We start from the raw sequence: 24,556 nt of genomic DNA on the forward strand, positions 1-24,556 counted from the left end.
ATTGCTTTTAGACTAACTGTAATCTTTGATTGAATTTTTGTTCATCTTTGGAGGAGAAGAGGTAGAAGATAATAAGTTATTTGATTTGGTTCAAACTGAAAAGAGGGGTGTTGTATGCAATTTGCTTAAAATATAGATTGTGTCAAAAGGAGAAATCATTGACGTTCCTACCTTTATGATGATTCATTGAAATAGAATTTAAAGGGTTAACAAAGATGAGAAGGCAACCATCAATAAATGAAAACAAGATGGCAAGATACTAATGGCCAACTAGAGAATCTCAATGGATGGTGAAAATGGATTGACACAATTGTCGCTCATGAATTATAAACCTTTATAAATCTGCTACATGCCAACCAAAACAGAAAGAAACAAATGTTTAGAGGGAAAGAATACAACAATTGCCAAAGAAACCCAAAAGAAAACCATACTACAAAGGATATATATACATATTGTAATCACCAATATACTTGTAATTTAGAACAAAAGAATTTTTCACAAAATTTTTAATTTCACAAATAAGATTAGAAACTTATAACTCATTCCGCCATATTCTGTTGAAATAACTGATATATTTGTAAGTTGTAATTTTAAAAAGAAAATTAATTTTTTTCGTGATGATTGATTTTTTTTTTGTGTGTGTATGGAGTTAAGGTATTCTTGATGTTCTTAAATATCTAAGAACATCATCTTTACGGTTTGAATATGAGTTCTCCCTTTAAAAGTGTAATATCTTTTCATTACATCTAGTTCAGCCCTAAGGCCTTCCTGAAAAGTGGGAGGGTTTAAGAAAAAATATCGGCCCAAAAAATGAGCTTGGATAAGAAAAATGGGTCGGGTCTTGGGTAAACTTTTCTAGCCCGAGCTTAGCCCAGCCTGAATTTGTAAAAAAATAAAACCTGATGTTATTTTTTTACTGTTTTGCCACTGTGTTTTCATTGTTTTGCTATCATTTCGCTATTATATTACTATTATTTTGATGTTATTGTTTGGATATTGTATAACTTTTGTTTTATTATTAAATTTACCACTAATATAGAGATATTTGTTTGCTAGGTTGCACTTATCTTAGTGTTATTTAAGAATATTTTTTTTAATTTTTTTCCATTTATTAGGAAACATTTATTTTAATGTTATTAATGTATTTGATGTATTATATTTTTTAAATTTATTTTTATATAAAAAATTTTAATATCGACGAGCTAAACTAGGCTCGAGTTTTAATATTTTTATCCGAGTCAAATTTAGGTAAAATTTTAAGCCGATTTTACAGGTTGGGCCTAGAAAACAAGCATTAATTTTTTACTTGGCTCAACTCGAACCCGACCTATGGACAACTCTAATTACATCCAATAATATCAATATATCTACAAAATTATAATTTCACAAATAAAATTTTTAAAAATAAAAATTAAATAAGAAAAGTATGTGAAATTCTTAATTTTGTTAAAGAGTTATACTAATAACGATTAATAAGATAAGATTATTTTTTTTATCATTAAAACATTAGAGAGGGGGAGATATGCTTTGAAGTTTGAACCCTTTTCATCTACTGTTAAGTGGACGCTTTAATCGCTGTTTTAAATTAATTTTTAAATATTAGATTATGACACGCCATGATATATGTGAAAAAAGTTCTATAACAAATATATTTATTAAAAATTATTATAAAAATAAATTAAACTTTAATTAAAATTTTATTAAAAATTATTATAAAAAAATTAAACTTTAGTTAAAATCATAATATTGAGATGTTAAAAATCATATAGACTTAAATTTAAACGCATCAAATTTGTAACATTTTTTTATTTTTGTAAAAGAGTAAATTTTTAATAATTTTTTTGAAATAAGTGAAACAAATTTAGTAAAACATTTAAATAATAAGATAATTATTTGACATTTTAATAACACCAATTTCTAACATCGTAGAGTTTGAGATTTTATCACATGATTTATTATAACTTAAGAAAATGACAAAAGCTAAACCCACGTGGCATATGAGTTGTTTGATGCCAAACGTTTTCTATTGGTTTTCCTTGTGTATAAGTAGTACAAATACACAAGTAAAGAAAATCAGTTTCCCATTTGGCTTTGTTCCTTTGCACCTAACCATCTCTAATCTCATCCTCCATTAGCTAACCGTCGAAACCCCGCTTCCCTCTCTCTTTAGGAATAAAGCCCAAAGCAAATGTTAAGTCGTCGTCGGAATCTCCGCCACTTGAGTAGCTGAAGCGGCGGTTTCACGCTACGTTACTACGTTTCAACTTCCAATTTCGCTCTCCGAAAACGATGATTTCTTTTTAAAATAATCTAAGAAAAAAAACCTTTTTTGACAACGACACGCCTCTGCTACGTTCCCAAGCTAACTAACCCAAAAGAGGAAAAAAAAAAACACCAATAATTATTTTATTCTGAAAACGATAGAGAGAAAAAGCCCGCCCTTGTAACCTCCTAAAGTAGTGGCTTTTGCTCATATCCTCTTATACATGGTTTCGATTATTATATATAAAAAATATTTTCGTACATAAAGAATAACGAGAGAATCTGAGAAATTCAATCATCTGTTTTTCGTGAATTTAATTTCGTTCAATTCGTGTGAAGTGAATACGTTTTTCTTTCAAGGTATATTTGGATATATATTTTCATAAACTTTATTGTTATTTATTGATACATTAATGATTCCTTGGAGGATTTTTTTTCTTCTTTTAATTGTGTTTGTTTTGATATTCGTTGTTGGATCTGACGTAATTTAATTTCGGTCCTGTTTCTGACTAGTAATAATCTTTTTTTTTTCTCTCTGTATGCCGATTCATGTCCTTTTTGTCCATTTCCGCTTGATTTTTTTTTTGGTCAATTTCGTTGTTTTTTTTAACAACAACGAGCTGTAAAAGAGAATCGAACAGATCTGAAAGTTTTTCTACCATGTAAAACTACCTTCTTTTGTTATTTCTGAGATTTTCAGATTCTGTTTGGTTGCAGATACAATTCTGATCTTGATCGAGGGTAAAATTACAATGCCTGGTAAGTTATGTTTAATTTTACTGACTTTTGTTCAAATTCGAGATCAAAATGGTGATTCGTGGATTGATTTTTCAATTTCTTTAATAGTTCCAGGAGAGTTAATTGCACTTGAAGAAAGTGAGAAGTTTAGCAAGGATGCGAATTTGGATATTGAGACGTCTGAAGACGACAAAAGGAGGAGGGGACGAGGGAGATCTCTGAAAAAGAAAGCGATGACTGCTTCGACGAAGCTAACTCATAGCCTTAAGAAGCGTGGCAGACGCGTGTCTGATTGCAAATACACTGCAATTTCTATCGAGGATGTAAGGGATGGGGAGGAGGAAAAGGCTGTCAAAGCTTTTCGCCAGGCGTTGCTTGCAAAGGACCAGCTTCCCCCACGTCATGATGATTACTACACCTTGTTAAGGTAAACAACCAGTAGACTTGTACTGCAGTTTCTGGAAGGAAGTTATGTTATTCATTTGCGTAGGCACTTCGCATTAACCATGTTGATAAGAGATGAGATCATTCCTTTGAGCCAAACATGTGCTGTTTTAAAATTTACAAATGATAGCTTGAATAATGCTACCCATCAATTGACTTTAAGAAGATTTTATAAATGTTTATTGCTGTGAACAACATTTTCCATTTGTTCTCTAATTTTCATAATTTTCTGTGGTCTTTCCTTGGTAATTTTTTATTACTTTTGTCAAGCAACCAATTGACGGTAGCTGGTGGGTCCAACTTGAACATAAGACCTGTAATAATTCCCAACACTTATTAGAGGTGTGATTGTACTACTTGACACTCCCCTTGCCTGTAGCTTAACAGGCTTACATGTGGATAGCCTTGCAAGTGGCTTTCAACCTTATATAGGGTTAGGCAGGAAGAACATAACAATCCTTGGCTCAGATACTATATCAGAATGCAACCTAAAACATCTGGAAATAGATGGAGGGCTCAATTTGAATATAAGACCACAGAAACCCAAAGCGGATAATTCCACTTAACAATTTCATAATCTGAAATCTAGAAGGCAATTTTTGGATTTTTTTTCATCGTTACAGCCCTGAGTTTCTATAGGAATTTTGGATGCCACTATTGAAATTCTGGCTCAAAATAAAGATTTAACAAAATTGGATCCAAATGAAAAAGAAAGAATAATTGATCAGGAAAAAATGTTTTCCACACCTCATGGCTCATGCAGCTTCTCCTTTATGGTCTAGGTTTTCTAGTGAAGAAATTTATTGGAATTTTTAATATAAATATCAGAATTATTTCTTGGCTGCATTATTGGTGGTTCATTTCTTGGTGTACTATATCAAACCATCTTCAATTTACTTATTTCATGAACTGCAACTGCCCCCTTTATTGAGTTTTGGGCAGTGTACTAGTTTTGGTCATCAAATTTTTAGCAGCAAGGATTTGAGAAATGTATCTTATATAAATGAATTATTTAAAAAGCTACTGCCTAACTCGGAGGATTTATCAGTAGACTCTTATTCTAATAAAACTAAGATTTTTAACTTCGTACTCTGAGTATCTTGATGGACATAATGCAAATTCACTGTGGGGTTTGGTCTGAAGCATGATGTAACGGAGTCTGCTTTGATGAGTTGGTGACTCCCCAGTTAACCCTGGACTATACTCTCAGAACCAGTATACATAGAAGTGGAAACTTAGCTCCACTAAACATAATATTTAAAAAAAAAATACTTATTCCAGCTCATCCAAATTTTTTTTAAAAAAAAAAGAGGGAAGAAAAAGAAATCATATGTTCAAAAGCTTCCATTCAACAGTGTTCATTCGTTTAAAAATCTGGAATTTGTTTTTGCAGATTCTTGAAAGCAAGGAAGTTTGACCTTGATAAAACTATCCAGATGTGGGAAGATATGCTGAACTAGAGAAATGAGAATGGTGTAGATACTATTGTACAGGTAAATTGTTCCTTCTATTATTTTTAAACTTCATCAAATCATAAGAAGTGCAGTAAAAATTTAAATGATGGAAATAGCAACTTTTTATATCTTGTTGCTTATGAAGGATGTGTGCTGTCTCTCTTTAATGTTGGTAACAGTTTCAGGTATCATAGTTTTTAACATATGCTGTGATGCATATGCAGGATTTTGTGTATGATGAATACAAAGAAGTTCAGCAGTGTTACCCCCATGGTTACCATGGTGTGGACAAACAGGGGCACCCTGTTTATATTGAAAGAATTGGTAAAATTGACGTTGGCAAGCTGATGAAGGTCACTACAGTGGAAAGATTTTTAAAATATCATGTGCAGGGCTTTGAGAAGGCTTTCTTGGAGAAGTTTCCTGCCTGTTCTATGGCTGCCAAAAGCCTATAGATTGTACAACGACAATATTAGATGTGCAGGGGTTGGTCAGTATTCATCAATCACAGAACATATGCATTTCATGCTGTATCATATATCTCATTATTTCCCTCATTATGCAGAACTGGATGAGCTTTGGCAAGGTTGCAAATGATCTTGTGATGCGCATGCAGAAAATTGATGGTGACAACTATCCTGAGGTGTCTTAATTGTTTCATTAAGCTGAATGAATATATATATTATTTATGTGTAAATTTCTCTATTGTTGGTAACATCATAATTCTCTCCTCAGACTCTACATCAAATGTACATAGTTAATGCTGGAAGCAGATTCAAAATACTATGGAACACTGCAAGAGGCTTTCTTGATCCAAAGACTACTGCAAAGATTCATGTAGAAAAATATTGAAACATGTGATCATAAACAAATATATTTTGATGCAGGATTTTTGTTTTGGAGGCTGGTTTACTAATCAAGCAGTTTTCTTTCACCATACAGGTTCTTGGGAACAAATTCCATACTAAATTATTGGAGATTATTGAGCCAAGGTTGCGACTTCTGTATTACTACTTAATTATCTTCCTGCCTGCTTGTTTTTGGACTTTCTAACTAAACTTGTTTGTGGAAAATCTCCAAAGCAGCCAATTGCCAGAGTTTCTTGGTGGAACTTGCTCATGCCCTAATGATGGTGGGTGTCTTAGATCTGATAAGGGACCCTGGAAAAACCCAGAAATAATGAAGGTAGGATCCTTATCAGCATTTAGAAGGAAAATGAATAAATAATTGAAGCATTTAGTAGAACTCCTCTCTGTTCAGACATGTTGATGTCTGAGAAATGCCATGGTGGTTATTATTTTTTATGCTCTAAGCTAAAACTGATTGCCGGTAGTCTACTTGCAGTTGACACACTTGGGTGATGCCTTGTACTTGAGGAAAACAGAAAGTTCTGAGAATGACAATTTGGAAGTCAAGTTTTTGCCTACTAGGGTTCCTTTCACTACCTTTTATATTCATCAATTTCTTTGAGTACTGTCATTTTATCATTATTTAGCTATGCATCATGTTCCAAGTTAATTGTTTCTTTGGCAGGTTGCAACTAGTGAAATATCTTGCGTTTCTGATGTGAGGCCAGATACTTCAGATTTCATGCAGTTAGTGTCACTTTCCAACGAAGTAATCATCTCTGCCTCATCTTTCTGACTTCTATTTTAAGTTTGGTTATGAACTTATTTATTAGAGTTTATAATCCTTGTTTCCTTTTGTGCAATATTATTTAATATTTATTGATCCTTGTGCCAGGGAAGGATGAGTGGTCCTAACTCTTTGTATCGTACTAGCAAACCAGAAAACGCTGCAAGAACTCTAGCTAGTTCAACAAGTGAGTGATTACTCACTTATCCTAATTGGACATCATATTTGTGTTTCTATTGTTGTCTGTTGATTTATATCAGATCATTGAATCTGGTCGGGGCACATGTTGTGGTAATTTTCTTATATGTCCTTGTGAGATGTTCCTACGATCTCATAGTAAAAACCATAATTTGGACCAAGAATGGGGCCATTAAAGCATAACTAGTAGCAGTAATTAGTCTCGGAAAGGTACTGGAAGAATTATGTCCAATCATCCACACTATTAACATATGAAAGTTGGTAGTTGTAACTTTGGTGTGTCTCTTAAATTTTTAAGACATAGTTGCTGTATATCATAGTAAATGATTATCATTTAGGCCAATGAAGGTGGCTTAAAGTAAAAGTAAAAATAGTAGCCCTAGCATATGCTTCCATGTGTAGGGAAAACTTGATCAATTAGCCAAGCTTGATTAAGATGTGGAAGCCTGTAATTATCTATCTGATTTCACCATCCATTCTAGTTTTGAACTTGTATAATTGTATTCACCTTCAACATTTCAAGTTTTGACAATAAGATTTCTAGTGAAGCTTTCTTGACATAAGATCATTATCTCCTCTTTCTCAGTATTAAAACTTCTTAATGGTAATGCTAATTTTTTCTAATGCCGCAAGCTTTTACATCTTAATTTTGTGCTGTTTTCAGATGACATAACTACCAATGTTAGTCCCAGAAATGCAGGAAAGAAGCTTGTACACCATGTGACAAGTTTTTTTACTCACTTTGTACTCAAATTGTTAGCATTTATATATTTCTTAGTCCCTGGACTGGGAAGATTTCTGAAAGCACAAGACTCGAAACAACAAACAGAAAACCAGTCAAATGACCAGATGGCAGGTTCAGGGTCTACAGAAAATGGAATTTTGACAGAAGCAGAAGAGGACTTGCTCCGTCCATGTTGGCAGAGGCTACAAAATTTAGAAACAATGGTAACCAAGCTTTATAACAAGCCTGCAAATATTCCTCCTGAAAAAGAGGACATACTTCTTGAATCATTGAATCGGATTAAATCCATGGAACAAGATTTACAGAGAACTAAGAAAGTAGGACCTCTTTCTACTCTTTAGTCTTTATTGCAGCCTGTTTTTGTGCCTTCATAAGTCATGGTTGCTGAACACAGACTTGATCTTTTGTAGGCACTATTTACAACTGCATCAAAACAAGTAAAACTTGCTGAGTTGTTGGAGGATTTAAAGGAGAGCAACTTAGCTGTAAGTTCCTATTTTCTTGGGGAAGAAAATATAGAACTGGGAATCTTCCTTAGGAAGATAAGAATGGATTTTAACTGTTGGTGTAGGAAAGTAATTTGGTGACAGTAATTGTTCAACCGCAGCATATACCTGAATATTTGGAACTGTTGATATATCCATTTTGTTAGAGCCAAAGGAAATATGTTATTAAGCATATAGATGCTTCACGACAATAAAAGCTGTTACAATCTAGTGCTTTAACCCAAGCTTTCCAAACACAAAGATATTTTGTGTTGTATGAAATTGAAGCTTCTCTTCCTTTGAAGGTAAGTAATCTGGTTGACCAGGTTCAGAGTAAAACTATCTGTCCCCTTTGTCTTATATAGAAAATTGAACTTGCTTGGTGCATGCCCAACAAAAAATGCTTTTTTTTTTTTAAACTTCTAAATATGGAATAGATTAAGTGAAGAGTACCTGTGGATGTGTTCAAATAAGGCGCTTATTCTGATGGTATTGAGTATGACGTTAACAGGGGAAATTTTCATGTTGGGGAAGAAACTACAAACCATTGAACCCAGAAAGATGAAATTGCTTGGGTGCCGCTGGTTTAGCTTTGATTGTGATGAGATTGAGTAGCCAATATGCTGTCTTGTTTTGTCTCTCAAAAATGCTATATATAAGAGCAGGAGTTGGGTATCTGTCTCTCTTGACAGCTTTAATCAGGTTGACTAACTCTTTTACATCACACTCTTTCACTGGTATGATACTATATAGAACATTGAATCTCATTTTTGTTTCTGTGTGGCCTTGAAATGGGCAGTCAAGGTTGATGCAAGACAGTTGCGAGATGATCATTGAAATAAACTTTCTGACAAAGTAGTTGAAAAGAGCCGTTCTTGAGCTCACTCGCATAGCATTGAAAAGAGAAGGTAAGTTCGTGTAAAAGCTAAGTGTTAAAGGGCTAAGTTAGAGAGGTGCTGCAAAAACTGGTGATGCTTTGTGACTTTTAATTTATACAGAATTTTGGTAAGATGAATGTAGATGGTTATAAATTGTAATACCAAGGATTATAGTCAATTACAGCAATAAATGAAGAAACTATTACTACTTGATCTTTTAGGCAACAAATTTCAAAAATAAAACAAGATTAAAGCAAGCTTATAAATAATAATGTAATAAATTTTATTGGCTAGGCAAAGAAATTGGCCCTCAATTACAACGTAAAAAAAGGAAAAACTAAAATATAACCGACCCACTCTACACCGCCACCCTCTTCTCCAAAATTTGAGGTTTAGGAATCCAAATCTTCCCCCTAAAATGTCAAATATATCTCCGGTGGCCGACCCAACACCCGGAAAAAAGTCCCAACCCCTTCCATGGACACACCAAGAAACTCTCAACCTAATCCAAGCCTACCAAGAAAAATGGTATTCTCTCCAACGCAGCAAACTCAAAGCCTGGCAGTGGCAAGAAGTAGTTGTAACCGTCGCTGTACGCTGCGGCCACTTAGACGATTCACCCGCCAAAACCGCTCTCCAGTGCCGTCACAAGATGGAGAAGCTCCGCCGTCGTTACCGCTCCGAACGCCAAGGTCTCGCTTCGGGAGCCCATTGGCCTTATTACGACGCCATGGAAGCTCTCGAGCACGAGCCTTTGCCTATCTCGGCTCGACCGTTGGCTTCCTTGGTTCCTACCAGAGGGCTAAATTTCTATTCCGAAAATGGACATGAAGCTGGGAATAATTACTATAGCAACTACGTGGTCGAGGAGGAACAAGAAGATTATTATTATGATGATGAAGAAGAAAACAACCAGTTCAGTAAAAGCCGCAGTATTAACAATATATTGCGACGGCCGAGTGCTGTGAACCGGTTTTCTGGATTCTTAAGCGGGGGGGAAGGAAAGGATTAGAGGGGAAGAGGATGGGGATAATGACGTGGCAGTTGTGGCAATGGAGGAGAACAAGGAAATGGCACTAGCAGTGGAAATAAGGAGATTTGATGAGAAGCTAATGTGGGTAGAAAGGAAAAGGATGGAAATGATGCGAGAAACTGAAAGATTAAGAATGGAAATGGAGAACACAAGGATTGAGATGATACTGGATGCAAATAAGAAATTTGTGGATGTGATCTCAGCGAGTTTCGGCTCAAACAAGGTGGATAAAAAATTGGGTTCCTGAAGAATCTCAGAGCAGGTTCGGGTTTCATACAATCAAGATTTTTGCAGGGCAACTGTTTATATATATGTATATATCTTACGGGAAGAATGTATGATGTTCCCGGAATTATTCACGTTGTACTTCGCACTTGTTTGTATTAGTGTTTTAACATTTTGAAAAGTTGGAACCTTACTTTGAGTCGGTGGTTTAGCTGTGCTAGTGTAAAATGACTGCTGGTATATACGAGTGACTTCTTTGTGCTCGATGGATCAACCCTAGCTATTATTTTTTGAATGATTATGTAAAGATAGGGATTGCCGTGTTGTATTACATCCCTGCTGTATTTTTTATTGCATCTTGCTCTCAAAAGTTCGGCGACACTGTTACAGAATGTGCTACTGTCTGATTTTGTCTTGTAATACAAGAGCCTTGAAGCGTACTTCCTGTCCATGATCAGAGCTTCGACATTGTTCACATTCCAGTAACGTTGGAAAACATCAAGCTTTGAACCAATTCCAGTAACGTTGGAAAACATCAAGCTTTGAACCAAGACATGTTTGGGTGTATGTGGAGATAGGCAAGACAATAAATTTGATGTTGAACACATCTGAATAACTAATGCGAGAAACCCAAAGCATCAGTGAACGTTCAATGATTCGTGATTCAATTAATAGACACATCAAGAAATGGAAAAGATGAGCAATTAAAGGGTGGTTGTTGCATTATGAGAATTTGAGGAGTGGTACACAAATTACAGCAATAATTCATTTGAGTGGCCATGAAATGGCAGTCACAAACGCCCATCATAATCTGGATACTTACACCAACAAGTGCGCACCAGAAACAAACCTTATATTATATATTCACAAAATTTCCGAAGGCTTTTTTGCCCATAACAATCATTCATTGCCACCCACTTGATCTGGAAAGGGTAAATAATACATGGCACTGATCTACTGGGGGTAAAATGAAATAAGACTTCCCCTCCCCTCTGCATACGAGCAGGGACACCATGAAAGGAATGGGAGGGCAAGGAAGTACAAGAAATCGAAGATGTGACCTATTATGTACAAAATGCCTCTATATTCCGTCCCCATCTTCCCAATGCTCTCGTCTAGACCACTGGTAATATACATAAAATCTCCCAAAAACCCAAGAAGAAGTAAAAACAGAAAGAGAAAAGGTCCATTCTTTCTGTGAATTTCTAACCTGCAAATAGAAACCACCTCTTTCCGCATTGCAATGCCCCCGTAGAATAACCAGCTTTATCTGCATACAACCCAAAGTTCCTTTAGTGTCCACTCCCCATTCAAGTTGAAGGAGATTTTGATACCAAATACGTAAACACAAAGGAAAAGAAAAAGTACATAATCCAAACAGTTCACAGAGCCAAGCACCAACAGACTGCTAGCTGTAAAAAGGTAGTCCATCCATAAATAATTTTCAATCAACAGAGGGTATATTGGGATAGAGAGAGTCAAAGTTTTAAGAAACAATTGAACAACGATGCTAGAGAGGGGTTAGCATTTATCATCATTATAGTATTACAACAGTATATGACAATTCCCAATGTTTTAGTTTTTCCTAATATGCCAACCTAACATGTAATAGCTCTAATATCAAACCTGCCTACCTCTGAAAATCATTAGTACCTGTACATTGCTGTTACGAGGACATCCAAACCCAGCCTAGCATAACCCTTTGCTGTTGGAACTGTTCCGTCCATAGGATTGCTTCATTCTGGCTTAGAATTGGAAGGCCTGTGATACAAGCTGCCTTGTACTGCTTGTAGATGTGGAGTTTGCTGTTGTGACTGTTGCTGCAATGGCAGCTGTTGTGGGGGTGAATTATGCAGGTCTTGCTGTAATTGCTCTTGTGGCTGGTAGTGTTGTTGAGATGGGGCCGGTGTTGAAGATTGTTGTATTTGTGGAAGTTGTGGCAGCTGTGCCCCAGCCTTGCTCCCATGAAGTGGTAAGCCACCTGGTAATTGTCTCTGCCCTAACCCTTGGCTGACAGAAGGTACTGGAACACTAGCAGCTGAATTTGTAAGAGGGGGGCTCCCTATGGATCCCACTTGAGTGGCCACAGTTGGCATACCAGGATTATACACTGGATCTGATGATTTCCACTGAGAACCAGCAGAAGGAACATTTTGCACTGTGTTGTTAGCTGAATCAATGCCAACTTCGGACACTGCTGCGGTTGTGGTTGTACCCATCTGCAAAGCATTATTCATGGGCTGTTGGTCAGCTTGAGCTGGTTCAGCCTGAGGTTTGCTGAGAGGATCCGAATTCACTTGTCGATTCTGTTGAAGCACCCTTTGAACAGTAGATTGGTTTTGATTAACCTTCTTTTGGTGTGGCTGTGACTGTAGCTGCAAATGCTGGTGGTTTGGACCCACAGAGGCTGGCAAGACACATTGATTCCCAGCTGATGGTATATGACCAGAAGGCACCGTGGAAACTTGACCTTGAGAACTATTATCTGAATGGGAAGCCATCTGCTGGGGTTGCTTTGTAGAAGGGGACGTTGCTCCAGAAAATAGCTTTTGCTGTGGCTGGGAAACTAGAGGTTTAGATTGTTGGACAGGGCTTGTACCAGGCCCGGGATACAAGCCCTGACCTTGCATCAAGTGCATGATCTGCTCTCCTTTCTCAGCAGCTTGGTTGCTAGGGGCCATGCTGAGGCCATTCAGATGAGCAGGGTCAGCGGAAAGGTTCTGATGCACCAGCATGTTCCCTCTTCCTACTCCCTTCAAAAGTTTAGTTTGCTGTTGGGACTGAGGTTGTTGTCGTTGCTGAGGATGGTGCCTGCCAGACTGTTGAAACTGCTGCTGCTGTTGCTGGGGTTGCCGCTGCCGTTGCTTGCCTATCTGATTGTTCAATCCACTAGCACCAGTTTGGGGACTCCTACCAAGTCCATGAGGGGCCAAGTGGTGTTTCTGTTGGTGCTGTGATGACATAGGAGTCATTGGTGAAGATGGAGGGGGGAGTGACACTGGTTGAGTTGATGCTTGAGATTGAATCTGGGAACTATTCTGAAGAGAAGAGGATATGGGAAGTTGGGTCTGAGGCTGGACATGTGACATCAAAGTGCTAGATGCAGTGAACTGTTTTTGCTGCTGTTGCTGGGGCTGCTGTTGCTGCATAAGACGCTGCTGCTGCATTTGCCTTTCTTTAGCGAGGCGCATGGCATATGCTTGTTGCTGCGGCCCGGAAGCATGATTGGAACCCTGATGTTGAGGATGATGAGAATTGCTCAGTGCATGGGACTGCTGCTGAGGCATTTGTTGCTGCTGCTGGGGATGACCAGGATATGACTGAACAGATGGTGCAGTAGATTGATTAGGGTAAGCAGAATTCAGCCCATTGAAAGCAGAAATTCCCTGGCCATTCCCTTGAGCCTGCATTTGGAGCTCTGGACCGTGGCCAGGCTATCAAAAGAAGGGGAAAAAAGTCATATAATTGAAAGTTGTACATCATCACATGGACAAGAATGATAGAGCTCTAATGTCATTGATTAGTAAGAAGTTTCAAAGTAACTCTAAAGTAAACAAACATACATGGCCAACTCAACCACATAACTATACGTAGAGGAACACCTTAAAGCTCAAGAGATGAGATTAATAGATAATCAAAATAAATTATGAAGAAAGGTAAAAAATTAGTAGGAGAAAGCATTTTGTTGTTGATCATCCAGAATACCATCCAACTTAAAGGCCCTATTATCCAGCCTTTACTTAAGTCTTGAATTTCATCAAGTTTTAAATCTACTGAAAGTGGTTATTTAGATGCTCACAGTTATTATCTTTCTGCTTGGTATCCTGAGAACTATGGTAAAGGAAAATTTTAGGTCTACAGTTGTAAAAGGGATTCACTTTGATGAGATTTTTGGCAGTAAGTGATCCTTAGTCATTGAAAATTCCTTTTACTTTAAAATATTACAGAACTATCACAAGGCTTTTGACCGGCATCCATATGGTTAAAGCATGCAGGATTAAATTCCCCATGCTCAGGAACTGGCATCTTTGATAGTGCAACCAATTATCAAGCAAAAAATCAAAGCTGATTATTGATATATAACAATTAACCATTTATATGGAATAGAAGAGGCCCAAACAGCCAAACCACGATATGTTGGAGCACAGACTAGATTATACTGCTTTATAAAAGTAAATAACTTACTCGCATCATGTGCTTGGTGTCACGAGGTCTTAACATTGAGTTTCCTTGACCAGAACCTGGTCCAGAGTGCATATTGACAGGGTTTTGCATTCCACCTACCAAATTGGAGGAAAGCATGCTGCCAGAATTCAGCATTGCTGATGATGTCATTCCTTGGAAGCCAGGCCTTGAAATTGGCATGCTTCTATTTATCCCACACATCATTCCCAAATTATTCCCACTTAGTACACGAACCATTCGATCTGATCCAGAAACAGCCCCAGGGAGAGACAAGTTGGACTGCTGAACATTCCTGCCAGATAACATTTGATTATATTGTTGCATTCTATGCTGCTCATCAGCTGGCAAAGATGTTCTCGGAACACCATATCTACCATCCCTGAGAGCAAAATATGACCCAAAATTTGTGCCATTAGCATGTGAAACTACGCAGGCACAGATAACAGCAATCTACACATTAGCTCAATACCTCACAGATGAATTGAGTGGTGTAGACAGTGATGCTAAATTACTGCCAAGAACCATGCCGGAAGATCCCTGTAGTGAAGAATTCGCTGCAGAGGCAGGAAGCATTGATCCTGCAGCTCCTTGATTTGATATTGCTAAACCACTGGTATTAGAAGCCTGATATCCAAGGGGTAGAACATCTTGGCTTGATGCAGTGGCATCACAAAGATCAAGAGGCCTTTATCCAGACAATGAAAATAAAAATGATATTGGCGCGAACACAATAGCAACAGTGAAACTAATAACAACGATTGAACTAACAAAGCTAAAACATTAATAAAAAGGGGACAACAAGGCTTACGTTAGAACCCCTCCATTTAGGTTATTGGGGCAGACTTGGGAAAGAGCAATAACATGAGAGTTGTGGACTGGCACTATCTGCTTCGGATCCTGGTTATCATGCTTTACAAGATACAATAAGATAAAGGCCAATTCAGGAGTTTGAAAGAATCAAGGTGAAATTAAAGAAAAGATAATCTACTATGCTTCCAAGTATTAAGAGTGTAGGTTATGTTCAAGTCCATACTAATTGCCACACCAGAGAGTGCTAACACAATTGTGAAACAACGAGAAAAATACCTGACAGCATTATAAATCTAGGTTCAAAATTAATTTGAAATTTAATTAAGAGCACAATCTTATGTTAAACAAAGTACACGTATAGGGGCGCAACTTTGAGATGTTCAAAGGCAGCTAATTCAAAGTTTTCAAATAATATCTCAAACTTCAAAAATCTCTGTCTATTGTGCAATTCAACTAATATATCACTATTTATTAATGTTTATTCTACCACTCAATTGCTACGTAAATTGCTCAGACTAAGAGCAGCGAGAAGTACAATGGATACTATGGATTCATAGCAAGCCTTTATTCTATGACTGGAAGAAGAGAAGAGGTCATCTAAAACCAAAAGATTCTTTTATCGCTCTTCTACATATCTAAGAAGCCTAACAGAAAAAAAAGAATTTAACTTTCAAGAAGTTGCAGCTCGAGGACAATGGAATAAAAGTGTGCCATTGCCACCTTATGATTTATTCATAATCTTCTAGGAATTTCCTGAAGTTAGTACTTTCATTTCAGCCTAGGTCTCTCGAGGCACCAACAATCACAATACGTGAAACATCATTCACATATTTCTACATCTAAAAAGAAGAATGACAGCATACCAGTGTTGATCAAGACACACCTGACATATCAAATAGAATCCTAAACAGTGACAATTGACCTCTTTCCTTGATGAATAGATTCTAATCTTTCAAAATAGCAGGAGTAGAGCGAATCTAGTATATTTTAAATGAACAAGTTACATGCACTTTCAGAAATTCAGTTAACAGTGCGCAAGTCTTCTCAAAATGTTCATGGTCAGAAATTTGCATCGAACTGATTAAAAATGGCAAAATTGACATTGCTGAAGATGCCAAAAAGACTATCTTCAACTGATTGATTAAATCAGACTCATTTGTTCTTAAAACTATCAAATGCCAGGATCTCTAGAGATTAGAAATGTATCCCATATGCACCTGATTCCGCCGGTAGTGCTGTTTCTTGCCAATATGTATAATTTTCTCAAAATGAGACTTCAGAGTATCCTCTTCCATTGGTCCTTGCAAACGTTGAAACAACTGTCTCGCACTTCCCTGCATGACACACAGCAGGAGGACACAATCACGGTAAAATTAGCTCCATTGAACATGTCCATCATCAATGAATTGAAAAAAGGAAATCTACTAGTTTTTAGGGACAGAGAGGACCTTGGGAATGCCAGGCAATGTGGATGGATATGGCTGAGAAGATCCTGAATCATCAGCACTGTCAGCTCCATCTCCACTTCTATCCATTAAGATTTTATGCCGTTCCTTGCATTCTTTAGGCTTGCGGAAGATGCACTAGATGCATTGATAAGTTTCATGAGATAATTGCCCGATGCAGAAAAGGGGAGGTAGATGGGAAAATGAGGAAAGGGTGAAAAAAAGAATAGAACTAGTAAGGCTGCTGTAGATATAGAATGAGATTATAGACAAATGAAACAACGAGTAGTGGTTTTAGAGCAATATACACATCACTGGTGACAATTTAAAAGCATTTCAGGCACATTAGAAGGAAGCCTTAGATAACAGAATATTTGCTAAGAAATTAAGCTGAAGCACAAACCTTAAACTGAAGGGTACTGTTAATGGCATCACTTATAAGCTCCCAATTTGGACCCATGTCGTGTACTAGGACAACAAGTGCCTGAACATAAATGCAGTAACACCTCAAGATTCTGCTGCTAATGCTAATAGATACAGAAGAATAAGAACAGGATAACAAAAATTAACCTGATCTTCAAATAGCGACCAGGGACAACCAGAACCAGGCTCGCCAGCAGACATCTAGAAGCAGTTTACATGATTATAATAATTAAACAAGAGATAAGACAACCATGAAGCACATGATCAACCAGACAAAAAATGCATAAATGAAAAAAATACCTTAGGTGTTTTGGCTTTTCTACCTCTATCACGACCATGAATTAATCTAATGATTTTGTTGGGGTTGGACATATTACTCATTTGTGACCCTACTGGTGAAGGGATGGATCCACTAGGATTGATGTCAAAGGCATTATCTGGCTGTTGCTTCATTAGCTTCAACTTCTTGGCATTCTGTTGCCCATATAAAACTAAGGAAAAGACAATTGAAAATGTAAAGTGTGAAGAACATGACACTGAATAGATATATCCAACCAACTAACCAACCATTGACTCAAAAATGAGAAAATAGAGCTTTACCACTGGATCCATTAAAATCAAAATGATGACTCTCTGATCTCTTTTTGGAATAATCTCGCTGTCAAAGAAATGGCACCATCAAACATGAGATCATCAATTAAAAAAGAGTACAATGAACAAATAATTTAGAACAAAGGAAGAACAGATGAATATCAAATAAAGTTCAATGCCACAAAAAAAGACTTATGACTTAAGGCATCCTCATATCTATCATGCAAAGAATGACATCAACATGGTCAGCATACTCCTTGCTCTGATGTACTATTGAAAATACTAAAATGAACTTAAATTTTGAGATTTTGCTTAAATCAAGAAACTGGAACAGATTTGGCACAAAGCTTATTCAAAATTAACTTAAAAACTGTTAATTCCTTCGAAAAATGGATGGGTAAAATCACAATTTAAAAGTAACATACACAATAACCTAAAACTCTAATTACTCATCTAGGCAGCAATTTTTTTTTTAATTCTTAATGATAAAATAAATATACTGTTTTAAAAAATATATAAAGAAAACAATGAAGCAAAAGAAAAGAAAAGAAAACAAGTCTGTTTATATCAGAATAAACAACTTGTCATAATAAAGATAACAAATTCACCTGTTCACTGTGAACAGTAGATTCCAGCTGCCAACCCTGATCATATGCAGTACACTACGAAAAGCAAGATTCAGGCACTTAAAAACCATAAAGAAAAAAAAAAAAAAACTAGCCATACCATTTCTGGGATAAACAGACCCCAGTCAGTTAAAACAGAGGAATTCCTACGTACAAGATTCTTGCCCTTTTTCTTCTTTTTAGGTTTTGTTGGTGTTTCTGCACAATCATATGGTAGCTGCCTTTCAAAATCCCCGATTGATTCAACCTCATTGCTTTTCTGCATCTGGAATCCTCCATGCAAAGTACTCTGATCATCCTGAAAAGAATTAGTATCTCCACTAGAAGCATCTGTTTTCATCGGAGCCTGTAAGCCCCCAGCAGCAGCAGCACTGCCAAAAGGACTTATAACCCTCTGTCTGGAACCAGTGCGCACACGTTTTGTTGGAATTGGACCAACATTTAGACTACTACCTGGCCTTTTTCCAATCAACACGGACTGCTGAGCACAGCTTCCATATGGCAAATCAGCATCCATTTCATAGGGTCTTGCAGGATATGATTTCATAGGGTTCTTCCGCTTCTTCCTGTTTAGTTTTGATGATTTTCTACCTTCGAAGGCTCCGGGCAAATAATATGTACTTGTTTCTCCTTCATCCTCGTCATAAACAAAGTCACCATATCCAAACTCTGAATTTGAAGAAGTTGTAAGGAACAGAAGACTATTAAATGACCAAAAGAACTAGGAAGGAAGTGTCATGATTACCTGCTCCATCATCATAAGCGGATGTTTCAACTTCCTCTTGTGCACTACTCCCAGTTTTCTAAGAAAAAGAAAATATACAATAATAATCAAGATTGAGCAGAGAAGTTCCAAAAGCTGCTGCACTGGGCAAATTAGAAGAAATCGAAATGGGAATGTATATATGTTCTCCATGATAAGTTTCATTGATGTACTTTTCACATGCATTACATCAGCCCAGTATTATAGGGAAGAAAAAGAGAAAGGTCTTGTATAAACTCATTAAGGACCTATATTTACCTCAGTCTGTACCAAATAAGATTCAATAGATCTCCGGTAGGATTCCATAGCACCTGAAGGAACTGAATAGAAGAGGCTTTCCTGAAAATAAAGCACATAAAACGTTACAGGAGAAAAAGAAAACATCTGCACAAGATAAAGAACCCCAAAACAGAGCATGAAGAGTTAAACAGATGCAAACTATTAAAAGAGATAGATCACAATGCTATATTCAAAAGCTAACAATGCCGTGTTAATAAATCTTAATAGCCAGAAAATTTTAAGCCATACTTCTGTTAGGTGTTCATTCCAAGAAATGTCTGTAATGCCAGAGTCAGATATCCTGTCAGGAGTTGCTGGTGCTTCAGCTTGAAGTGTTGGGACAGGGGAGCTGTTATATTTCAAAAATCTAACAGCATATGCCTGAATAGCAAACTCATTGTTCTTTCCACGGTGCTCCTGCTGCTCCTTATGGATATCCTGCTCCAGAACATGTTGCACATGAAGAGAAGATAGAAAGAAAAATGTAGCATCAATATGATGGAAGTATTTGGAAGTTTTCGTAAGAGAAAGGAAAACCTTTTTAATATTAAAAAAGATCAAATTTTATATATTAGTATTAAATATATTTTACAATTAAAACTAACAGTTAATGATTAAAAATAAGAAAAGGCCAAGCCTGGGCTGAAAAGTTCTTGCCCAAGGCTCAGATTTTATAGTAGACCTAAGTTATTGTTTTTGAATTGTAACCATCCAAGACTAATCCATATATATACCTAAGTTCTCAATTACATCTTCTCTTCCTCCCCAGTTCAAGTAAAATTACCTCCATACCATATATCTAAGAACAGAACTTATAAGCAGATAACCAACATGATTAACATACAAAACCAGTTATTAAAAGGAATATAGAAAAAGCTAGCACCATGATTCAGTAAGAAATTCAAACATAAAAAATTATCATCATGACAGTCATCACAAGAGGCATGCATAAATTACTTGGAAATAAAGATAAAAAGGTCCAACAATATAACCAATACCATATCCAGTTCTGCATTCTTGTTCTCAGTAACTTCATTGGCCCTTGACCCCACCAAATCATGACCACAGTTGTTTGGACCAAGACTTCTATCCTTACTATTTCGAAGCAATTCTGCTGAATGCCAAAACTCCATGACAGCATTAGCAATGGTTAGAGCTACTCTTTTGAGTTTCCAGAACTGATTTTGTTCTTCATATTTCAGCCGTGAAGTAAAAGCAGCACGTCGACACAATTGAGTCGCAGCAGTCATCTTCCAGAGACGCTCCTATAGGCACATAAAGAACAAAAAAGTAAGCTTATAGGCAAATTATGTCAATTATGCTCTCTAGTCAACTTCTTATACAGCTGCAGTATCTGACTAAAGCTAATAAATTAAAAAGCTCACAATAAGAAGGGAAAAACAACAAGAAGAATGCATAAGATGGATTCAATTTACATCTAATAAAATAATACCTGAGCAAAATCATTTGCCAACCATGCCATTTCCTCAAGCACAAAGTCCCAGTGAGATTTCCGGCGGTTCTCCAAGGGTAAAGCGCCAACAGATAGCTCTGCAATCCTTTTCCGCTTAGCCTGTTTACCATAACGTGAGACTTTTGAAACTTTTTAAACCTTGCATCTAATTTAAGAGATCAGAGGGCATATATAAACCAAAAATATAAACAAACCACCTCTATAATCCGAGCCTCTTCCAGGATTGAATCTTCATGCGCCTTGTCCACCACTTTTACATGATCATCCAAATTAGTCTGAACATCAGTATTAGCCGTCGAGCTTCTTCCTAACAAAGTCCTCTCAGGAATCTCGCAAATAAAGTTACCCATGGTGCCCAATGGCCCACTAGCACAAATGTTTTCGTTTTTGGAGTTAGAATTACCACCCAGCACCGTATTAGTTTTCCTATCAGCTTCTGATACAGGAGGACTGCTTTGTTGCTCCTCTTTGTTGGAAGGGCAACTCACTTCATTTTGTAATTCAGATCTAATCTCTTCCTCCACTTTGACAATAGAATCGGTAAGAGAGTGGTTTTGCGTCATGGAAGTTTGGGCATCACAAATGATAGCAACATTATCAACAGCCGCGATCTCATTCTTTTCTTTTGCCAATTCACCAACAGCTAAGTTTAGCGACTCCTCTTTTTCTGATGTTTGTTCCATGGGCTTTCCATTAGAATCAACATTTTTTGGATTAATACATGCATCATTATCATTATTTACATCTAAGCTTAAGCTGTTTTCAGTGCAAGAGGACTCAGAATCTAATCCCTTCACCCCTCTTGCAGCACTGCTATTTTTCCCTTCAGCTCGTATGTTTTTCCCATCTCTTTTGGCGTCACCAAACCCATTTAACTTATTCGAAATAGTTTCATTTTCAGCTTTGTTTGCACCTGAATCAGCTGGACATTCAAAACCAGTTGAAATTGCCTGCTCTTTTCCTCCAACAAGATCAGGTTCCTCAGAAGCCAAATTAACCGCAGATTTGTGAACATCCACTTGAACAGGTTCATTAGGTACTGTAGCATCAACCTTGCTTTTGGGTAGATCACCTTTTGACTGGTCAGTCGTTGCTTCGGCAGCCCGCCCACCATCTAGCTCCATATTCAACAGATTACCAGAAGTGATCACCTTTGAAGCCAAATCACCATTTGAAGTTGCAGATTTTGCGGTATTAACAGAAGGTATATTCTTGTCTTTTTGGTTATTTGTCAAAACCTTCTCATCCTTTGATGATACACGAGCAGGTAAAGAAGGGCCATGACCACCTCGACCCTGACCCATCTCTGTTGAACTTGATCGTGCTGCATCTCGATTTAATTTTGACCGGTTCCTTCGAGCATATGGGCGGAAGATAGCAGAATCTTCTGATTCCTTGACATTTTGAGTCCGACCCATCTGAGAAGACTGCTCCGATGGAACAACAGTATGCTTCTTACGAGGATGCATTGATTTCCTTTCACCTTCAGGCAACTCATTTTCACCATGAAAAAGTAAGAGATTATCAGCACTATTGGGTTCACAAACTGCAGGGATCCCTGGTCTACCACTACTTTCTACAGAATCACCATGAGGTGAGGCAGTCAATCCAAAACTGCCCTTCGCTTCACTGTATTATTAATGGATAGGTGACTCATCAGCTAACTACTCCATTACAATTTAGAACATAATTTTGCAGCACATAACAGAAAAAAGGACATACCTGATAGCAAAATGTTCTGCTTGCTGATCAGTGAGAGATGTAGACTGGACACTAACTGAAGCTGCATTGCCAAATTTGAAATCCAAAGGATTTCCACCCTGACAGCAATGTGTTTTATTGTGAATATTGATCAATAAGAAATAAGAAATAGCAACAGGAGATAAAATGCATACTTTCTCAAGGAACTCCAGTTCTCTTCTTCTTTCCTCGCGAACATCATACTCCTGCCTGTTATAGACAAGTAAAAATGATAATTAAAATGGAATATTTGCATGTTGCTAGAGATGTGAACCAAGTGAACTTTTCAAGATAACTAAAAGAATTTGTTTAAGCAATGGACTGCAAGTATAACCTAAGCTCTGCTTGAGCCTTCTCAATAGCTACTCTGCGCGGAGAGGTCTTGACACCAATCCCAACTCCACCATCAACAACACCTCCCATGGAATCAACCTCAGCATTTACTAAGAGAGCAGAGCCTGAGTTACATCCATGCATCCCTACCTAAATATCTACAGGATAGCCCCTCCCATTGATGCAAAAAGAAAAAAGAATATGATATTCGTGAATACCTACAAAAGATGTTTGAGTAAACAAAAGGAAAAAGAAAATCAGAATAACAAACAGAGCATACAGAAACCAAGGCAAATAAACAAATAATGAATTGAAAAGCAGCAGCAAAGAACTATGAACAAATAATTTCCCCTCCAGTAAGTTGCAATCCAGACAACCTCATAACCACAGTAAAGATAATTTTATTCATTTAATAAAAATTCAAGTTTGTAACAATTCACAATCATACAAAAACTACTATCATCAAATCACTCAAGATAAAAAATAAAAAATAAAAAAAAGAGGCATGAAGTTTTCCAGAAGCTCGGATATGTATGAAACCAACTCCAAAATACAAGGTAGAAACTCCCAGCAAATGGACAAGAATACAAAGAGAAGAATCATGAATGTATTTTGTACATTGTTTACAATAAGAATGACTTGAACTAGATTAAGAAATAAGGAGAAGCAATATTATTCCTATTTTTTCTTATTCTTTTCCACAATGTGTTGGCACTTGCCAGAAAGGGAAAGAAAAAAAAGTTTTACATAACATCATCAATCCCACTTAGATATCATATCTTTTATCTTTTAATTTTCCCCTCCCACACAGCAGTTTCATAGCAACTTAATTTATCTCCAAAAGCCATTAAAGTGCACTCCATATCTTGTATCCATTTAAAAACATGCGAAACAAAGTTAAATTTGCACGAGGAGAGATTCCCACTAAGTTTTGAACAGTTAAAAAACACAATAAAGGAAAAACATATCCCGACATTAATTTGAAGGAAAAAAGCAATGCTGAATGATAGTAAATTAACAATTACATCAATGGCACCCGACAAGCATACTCGCATTTCATATATACGCATGCATAAGAGTAAATGATATCATGAAAAGAGCTCCGCACCAGCAATTCTCTACAACTTCCGGATAAGAACCACAAGAAGTCAAAAATCAGTAGCTAAACAACAAAGTTTAGTGCGAAATGACCTTTCCCAGCATTTAACTTCGAATTAATGTCAATAAACATATATGAAGACGCTACCACGTAAATCCACAAGCATTCAATAGAAATGTGAATAGAAAATCACAGGAAGGAACAAACCGAAACCCTAAACGCATTGAATCACGAAAAGAGTGCCCTAATTTGGAACATTACTCAAATTCTAGGGTTTCCAGAACGAAAATTAAGCACGAAATGAAACCTGAATTGGGGTACGGAGTCGTGCAATTGGGAACTAGGGCACAGCACCGAGGAGCACCTGAATGTTCCCGCTCTTTTTTACACTCTCGTTACCTCTCTATCTCTCTCTCCTAGGGTTTTCAAGCTTCGAGCCCTTCCTCAACGTCGTTGTCCTCAATCAAAACGACACGAATTACCCCAAAATACGACACATCCCTGTAAAATGCAAGCCATGAGCACGTTGTCGAGTCCCTCTCTATTAAGAGTCCTTACACCTTTGTGTAACTTTTTTTCGTTTTCGCTCGTTAAAAAAGTTTTTGGTTTTTTTTTTAAGCGATTTTTTTTCCTTCGAGTTTTTTTTTTCGTTCGGATCAGCTGATTTTAGTGGGCCTTGGGTTTTTTCTGA

At 37.0% G+C, this 24,556-nt stretch overlaps 2 protein-coding genes and 1 pseudogene across 17 annotated transcripts; 2 read left to right on the forward strand and 1 right to left on the reverse strand.

The window, feature by feature from the left end:
* Nucleotides 1-2,076: 2,076 nt before the first annotated feature.
* On the forward strand, nucleotides 2,077-9,047 carry LOC107924320 (phosphatidylinositol/phosphatidylcholine transfer protein SFH9-like; annotated as a pseudogene).
* A 210-nt stretch (nucleotides 9,048-9,257) lies between these two features.
* LOC107923355 (trihelix transcription factor ASIL1) lies at nucleotides 9,258-9,851 on the forward strand. The gene has a single exon (XM_016853555.1). It carries the CDS (start codon nucleotides 9,258-9,260, stop codon nucleotides 9,849-9,851), a length of 594 nt encoding a protein of 197 aa, XP_016709044.1.
* Nucleotides 9,852-10,904: 1,053 nt separating this feature from the next.
* On the reverse strand, nucleotides 10,905-24,455 carry LOC107923897 (chromatin modification-related protein EAF1 B). Of its 16 annotated transcripts, none has more exons than XM_016854082.2 (23): nucleotides 24,173-24,455; nucleotides 22,768-22,876; nucleotides 22,589-22,643; nucleotides 22,416-22,513; nucleotides 20,891-22,322; nucleotides 20,673-20,792; nucleotides 20,218-20,484; nucleotides 19,469-19,657; nucleotides 19,199-19,279; nucleotides 18,923-18,980; nucleotides 18,278-18,846; nucleotides 18,160-18,213; nucleotides 17,561-17,618; nucleotides 17,261-17,451; nucleotides 17,108-17,161; nucleotides 16,941-17,021; nucleotides 16,541-16,675; nucleotides 16,310-16,426; nucleotides 15,091-15,191; nucleotides 14,752-14,967; nucleotides 14,283-14,661; nucleotides 11,751-13,531; nucleotides 10,905-11,367 (listed from the first exon to the last, which is right to left on the reverse strand). In XM_016854082.2, exons 2-22 carry the CDS (start codon nucleotides 22,854-22,856, stop codon nucleotides 11,834-11,836), a joined length of 6,042 nt encoding a protein of 2,013 aa, XP_016709571.1. In that variant the 5' UTR covers nucleotides 22,857-22,876; nucleotides 24,173-24,455; the 3' UTR covers nucleotides 10,905-11,367; nucleotides 11,751-11,833. The 16 variants fall into 16 exon arrangements, with proteins under 16 accessions (XP_016709571.1, XP_040937142.1, XP_040937139.1 ...); XM_041081208.1 differs by lacking the exon at nucleotides 24,173-24,455 and adding an exon at nucleotides 11,466-11,509 and having other exon boundaries at nucleotides 14,283-14,574; nucleotides 18,332-18,846; nucleotides 22,768-22,983; XM_041081205.1 differs by lacking the exon at nucleotides 24,173-24,455 and adding an exon at nucleotides 11,466-11,509 and having other exon boundaries at nucleotides 18,332-18,846; nucleotides 22,768-22,983.
* Between the last annotated feature and the right edge of the window lie 101 nt (nucleotides 24,456-24,556).

The sequence above is a fragment of the Gossypium hirsutum genome, chromosome A11, assembly GCF_007990345.1.
Source record: "Gossypium hirsutum isolate 1008001.06 chromosome A11, Gossypium_hirsutum_v2.1, whole genome shotgun sequence".
NCBI classification, from domain to species: domain Eukaryota; kingdom Viridiplantae; phylum Streptophyta; class Magnoliopsida; order Malvales; family Malvaceae; genus Gossypium; species Gossypium hirsutum.

Bases quoted from the DNA above. Each gene is read 5' to 3' on its own strand.
- LOC107923897 (XM_016854078.2), bottom strand. From the start codon at position 22,910: ATGCATGGATGTAACTCAGGCTCTGCTCTCTTAGTAAATGCTGAGGTT. The intron at 20,485-20,672 runs GTATTATTTTAT...ATGTGCCTATAG, and splicing joins TGGCAAATGATTTTGCTCAG to GAGCGTCTCTGGAAGATGAC. The intron at 18,981-19,198 runs GTAAATATAGGT...TCTTTTTCTTAG, and splicing joins CTTATTTGGTACAGACTGAG to AAAACTGGGAGTAGTGCACA.
- LOC107923355 (XM_016853555.1), top strand. From the start codon at position 9,258: ATGTCAAATATATCTCCGGTGGCCGACCCAACACCCGGAAAAAAGTCC.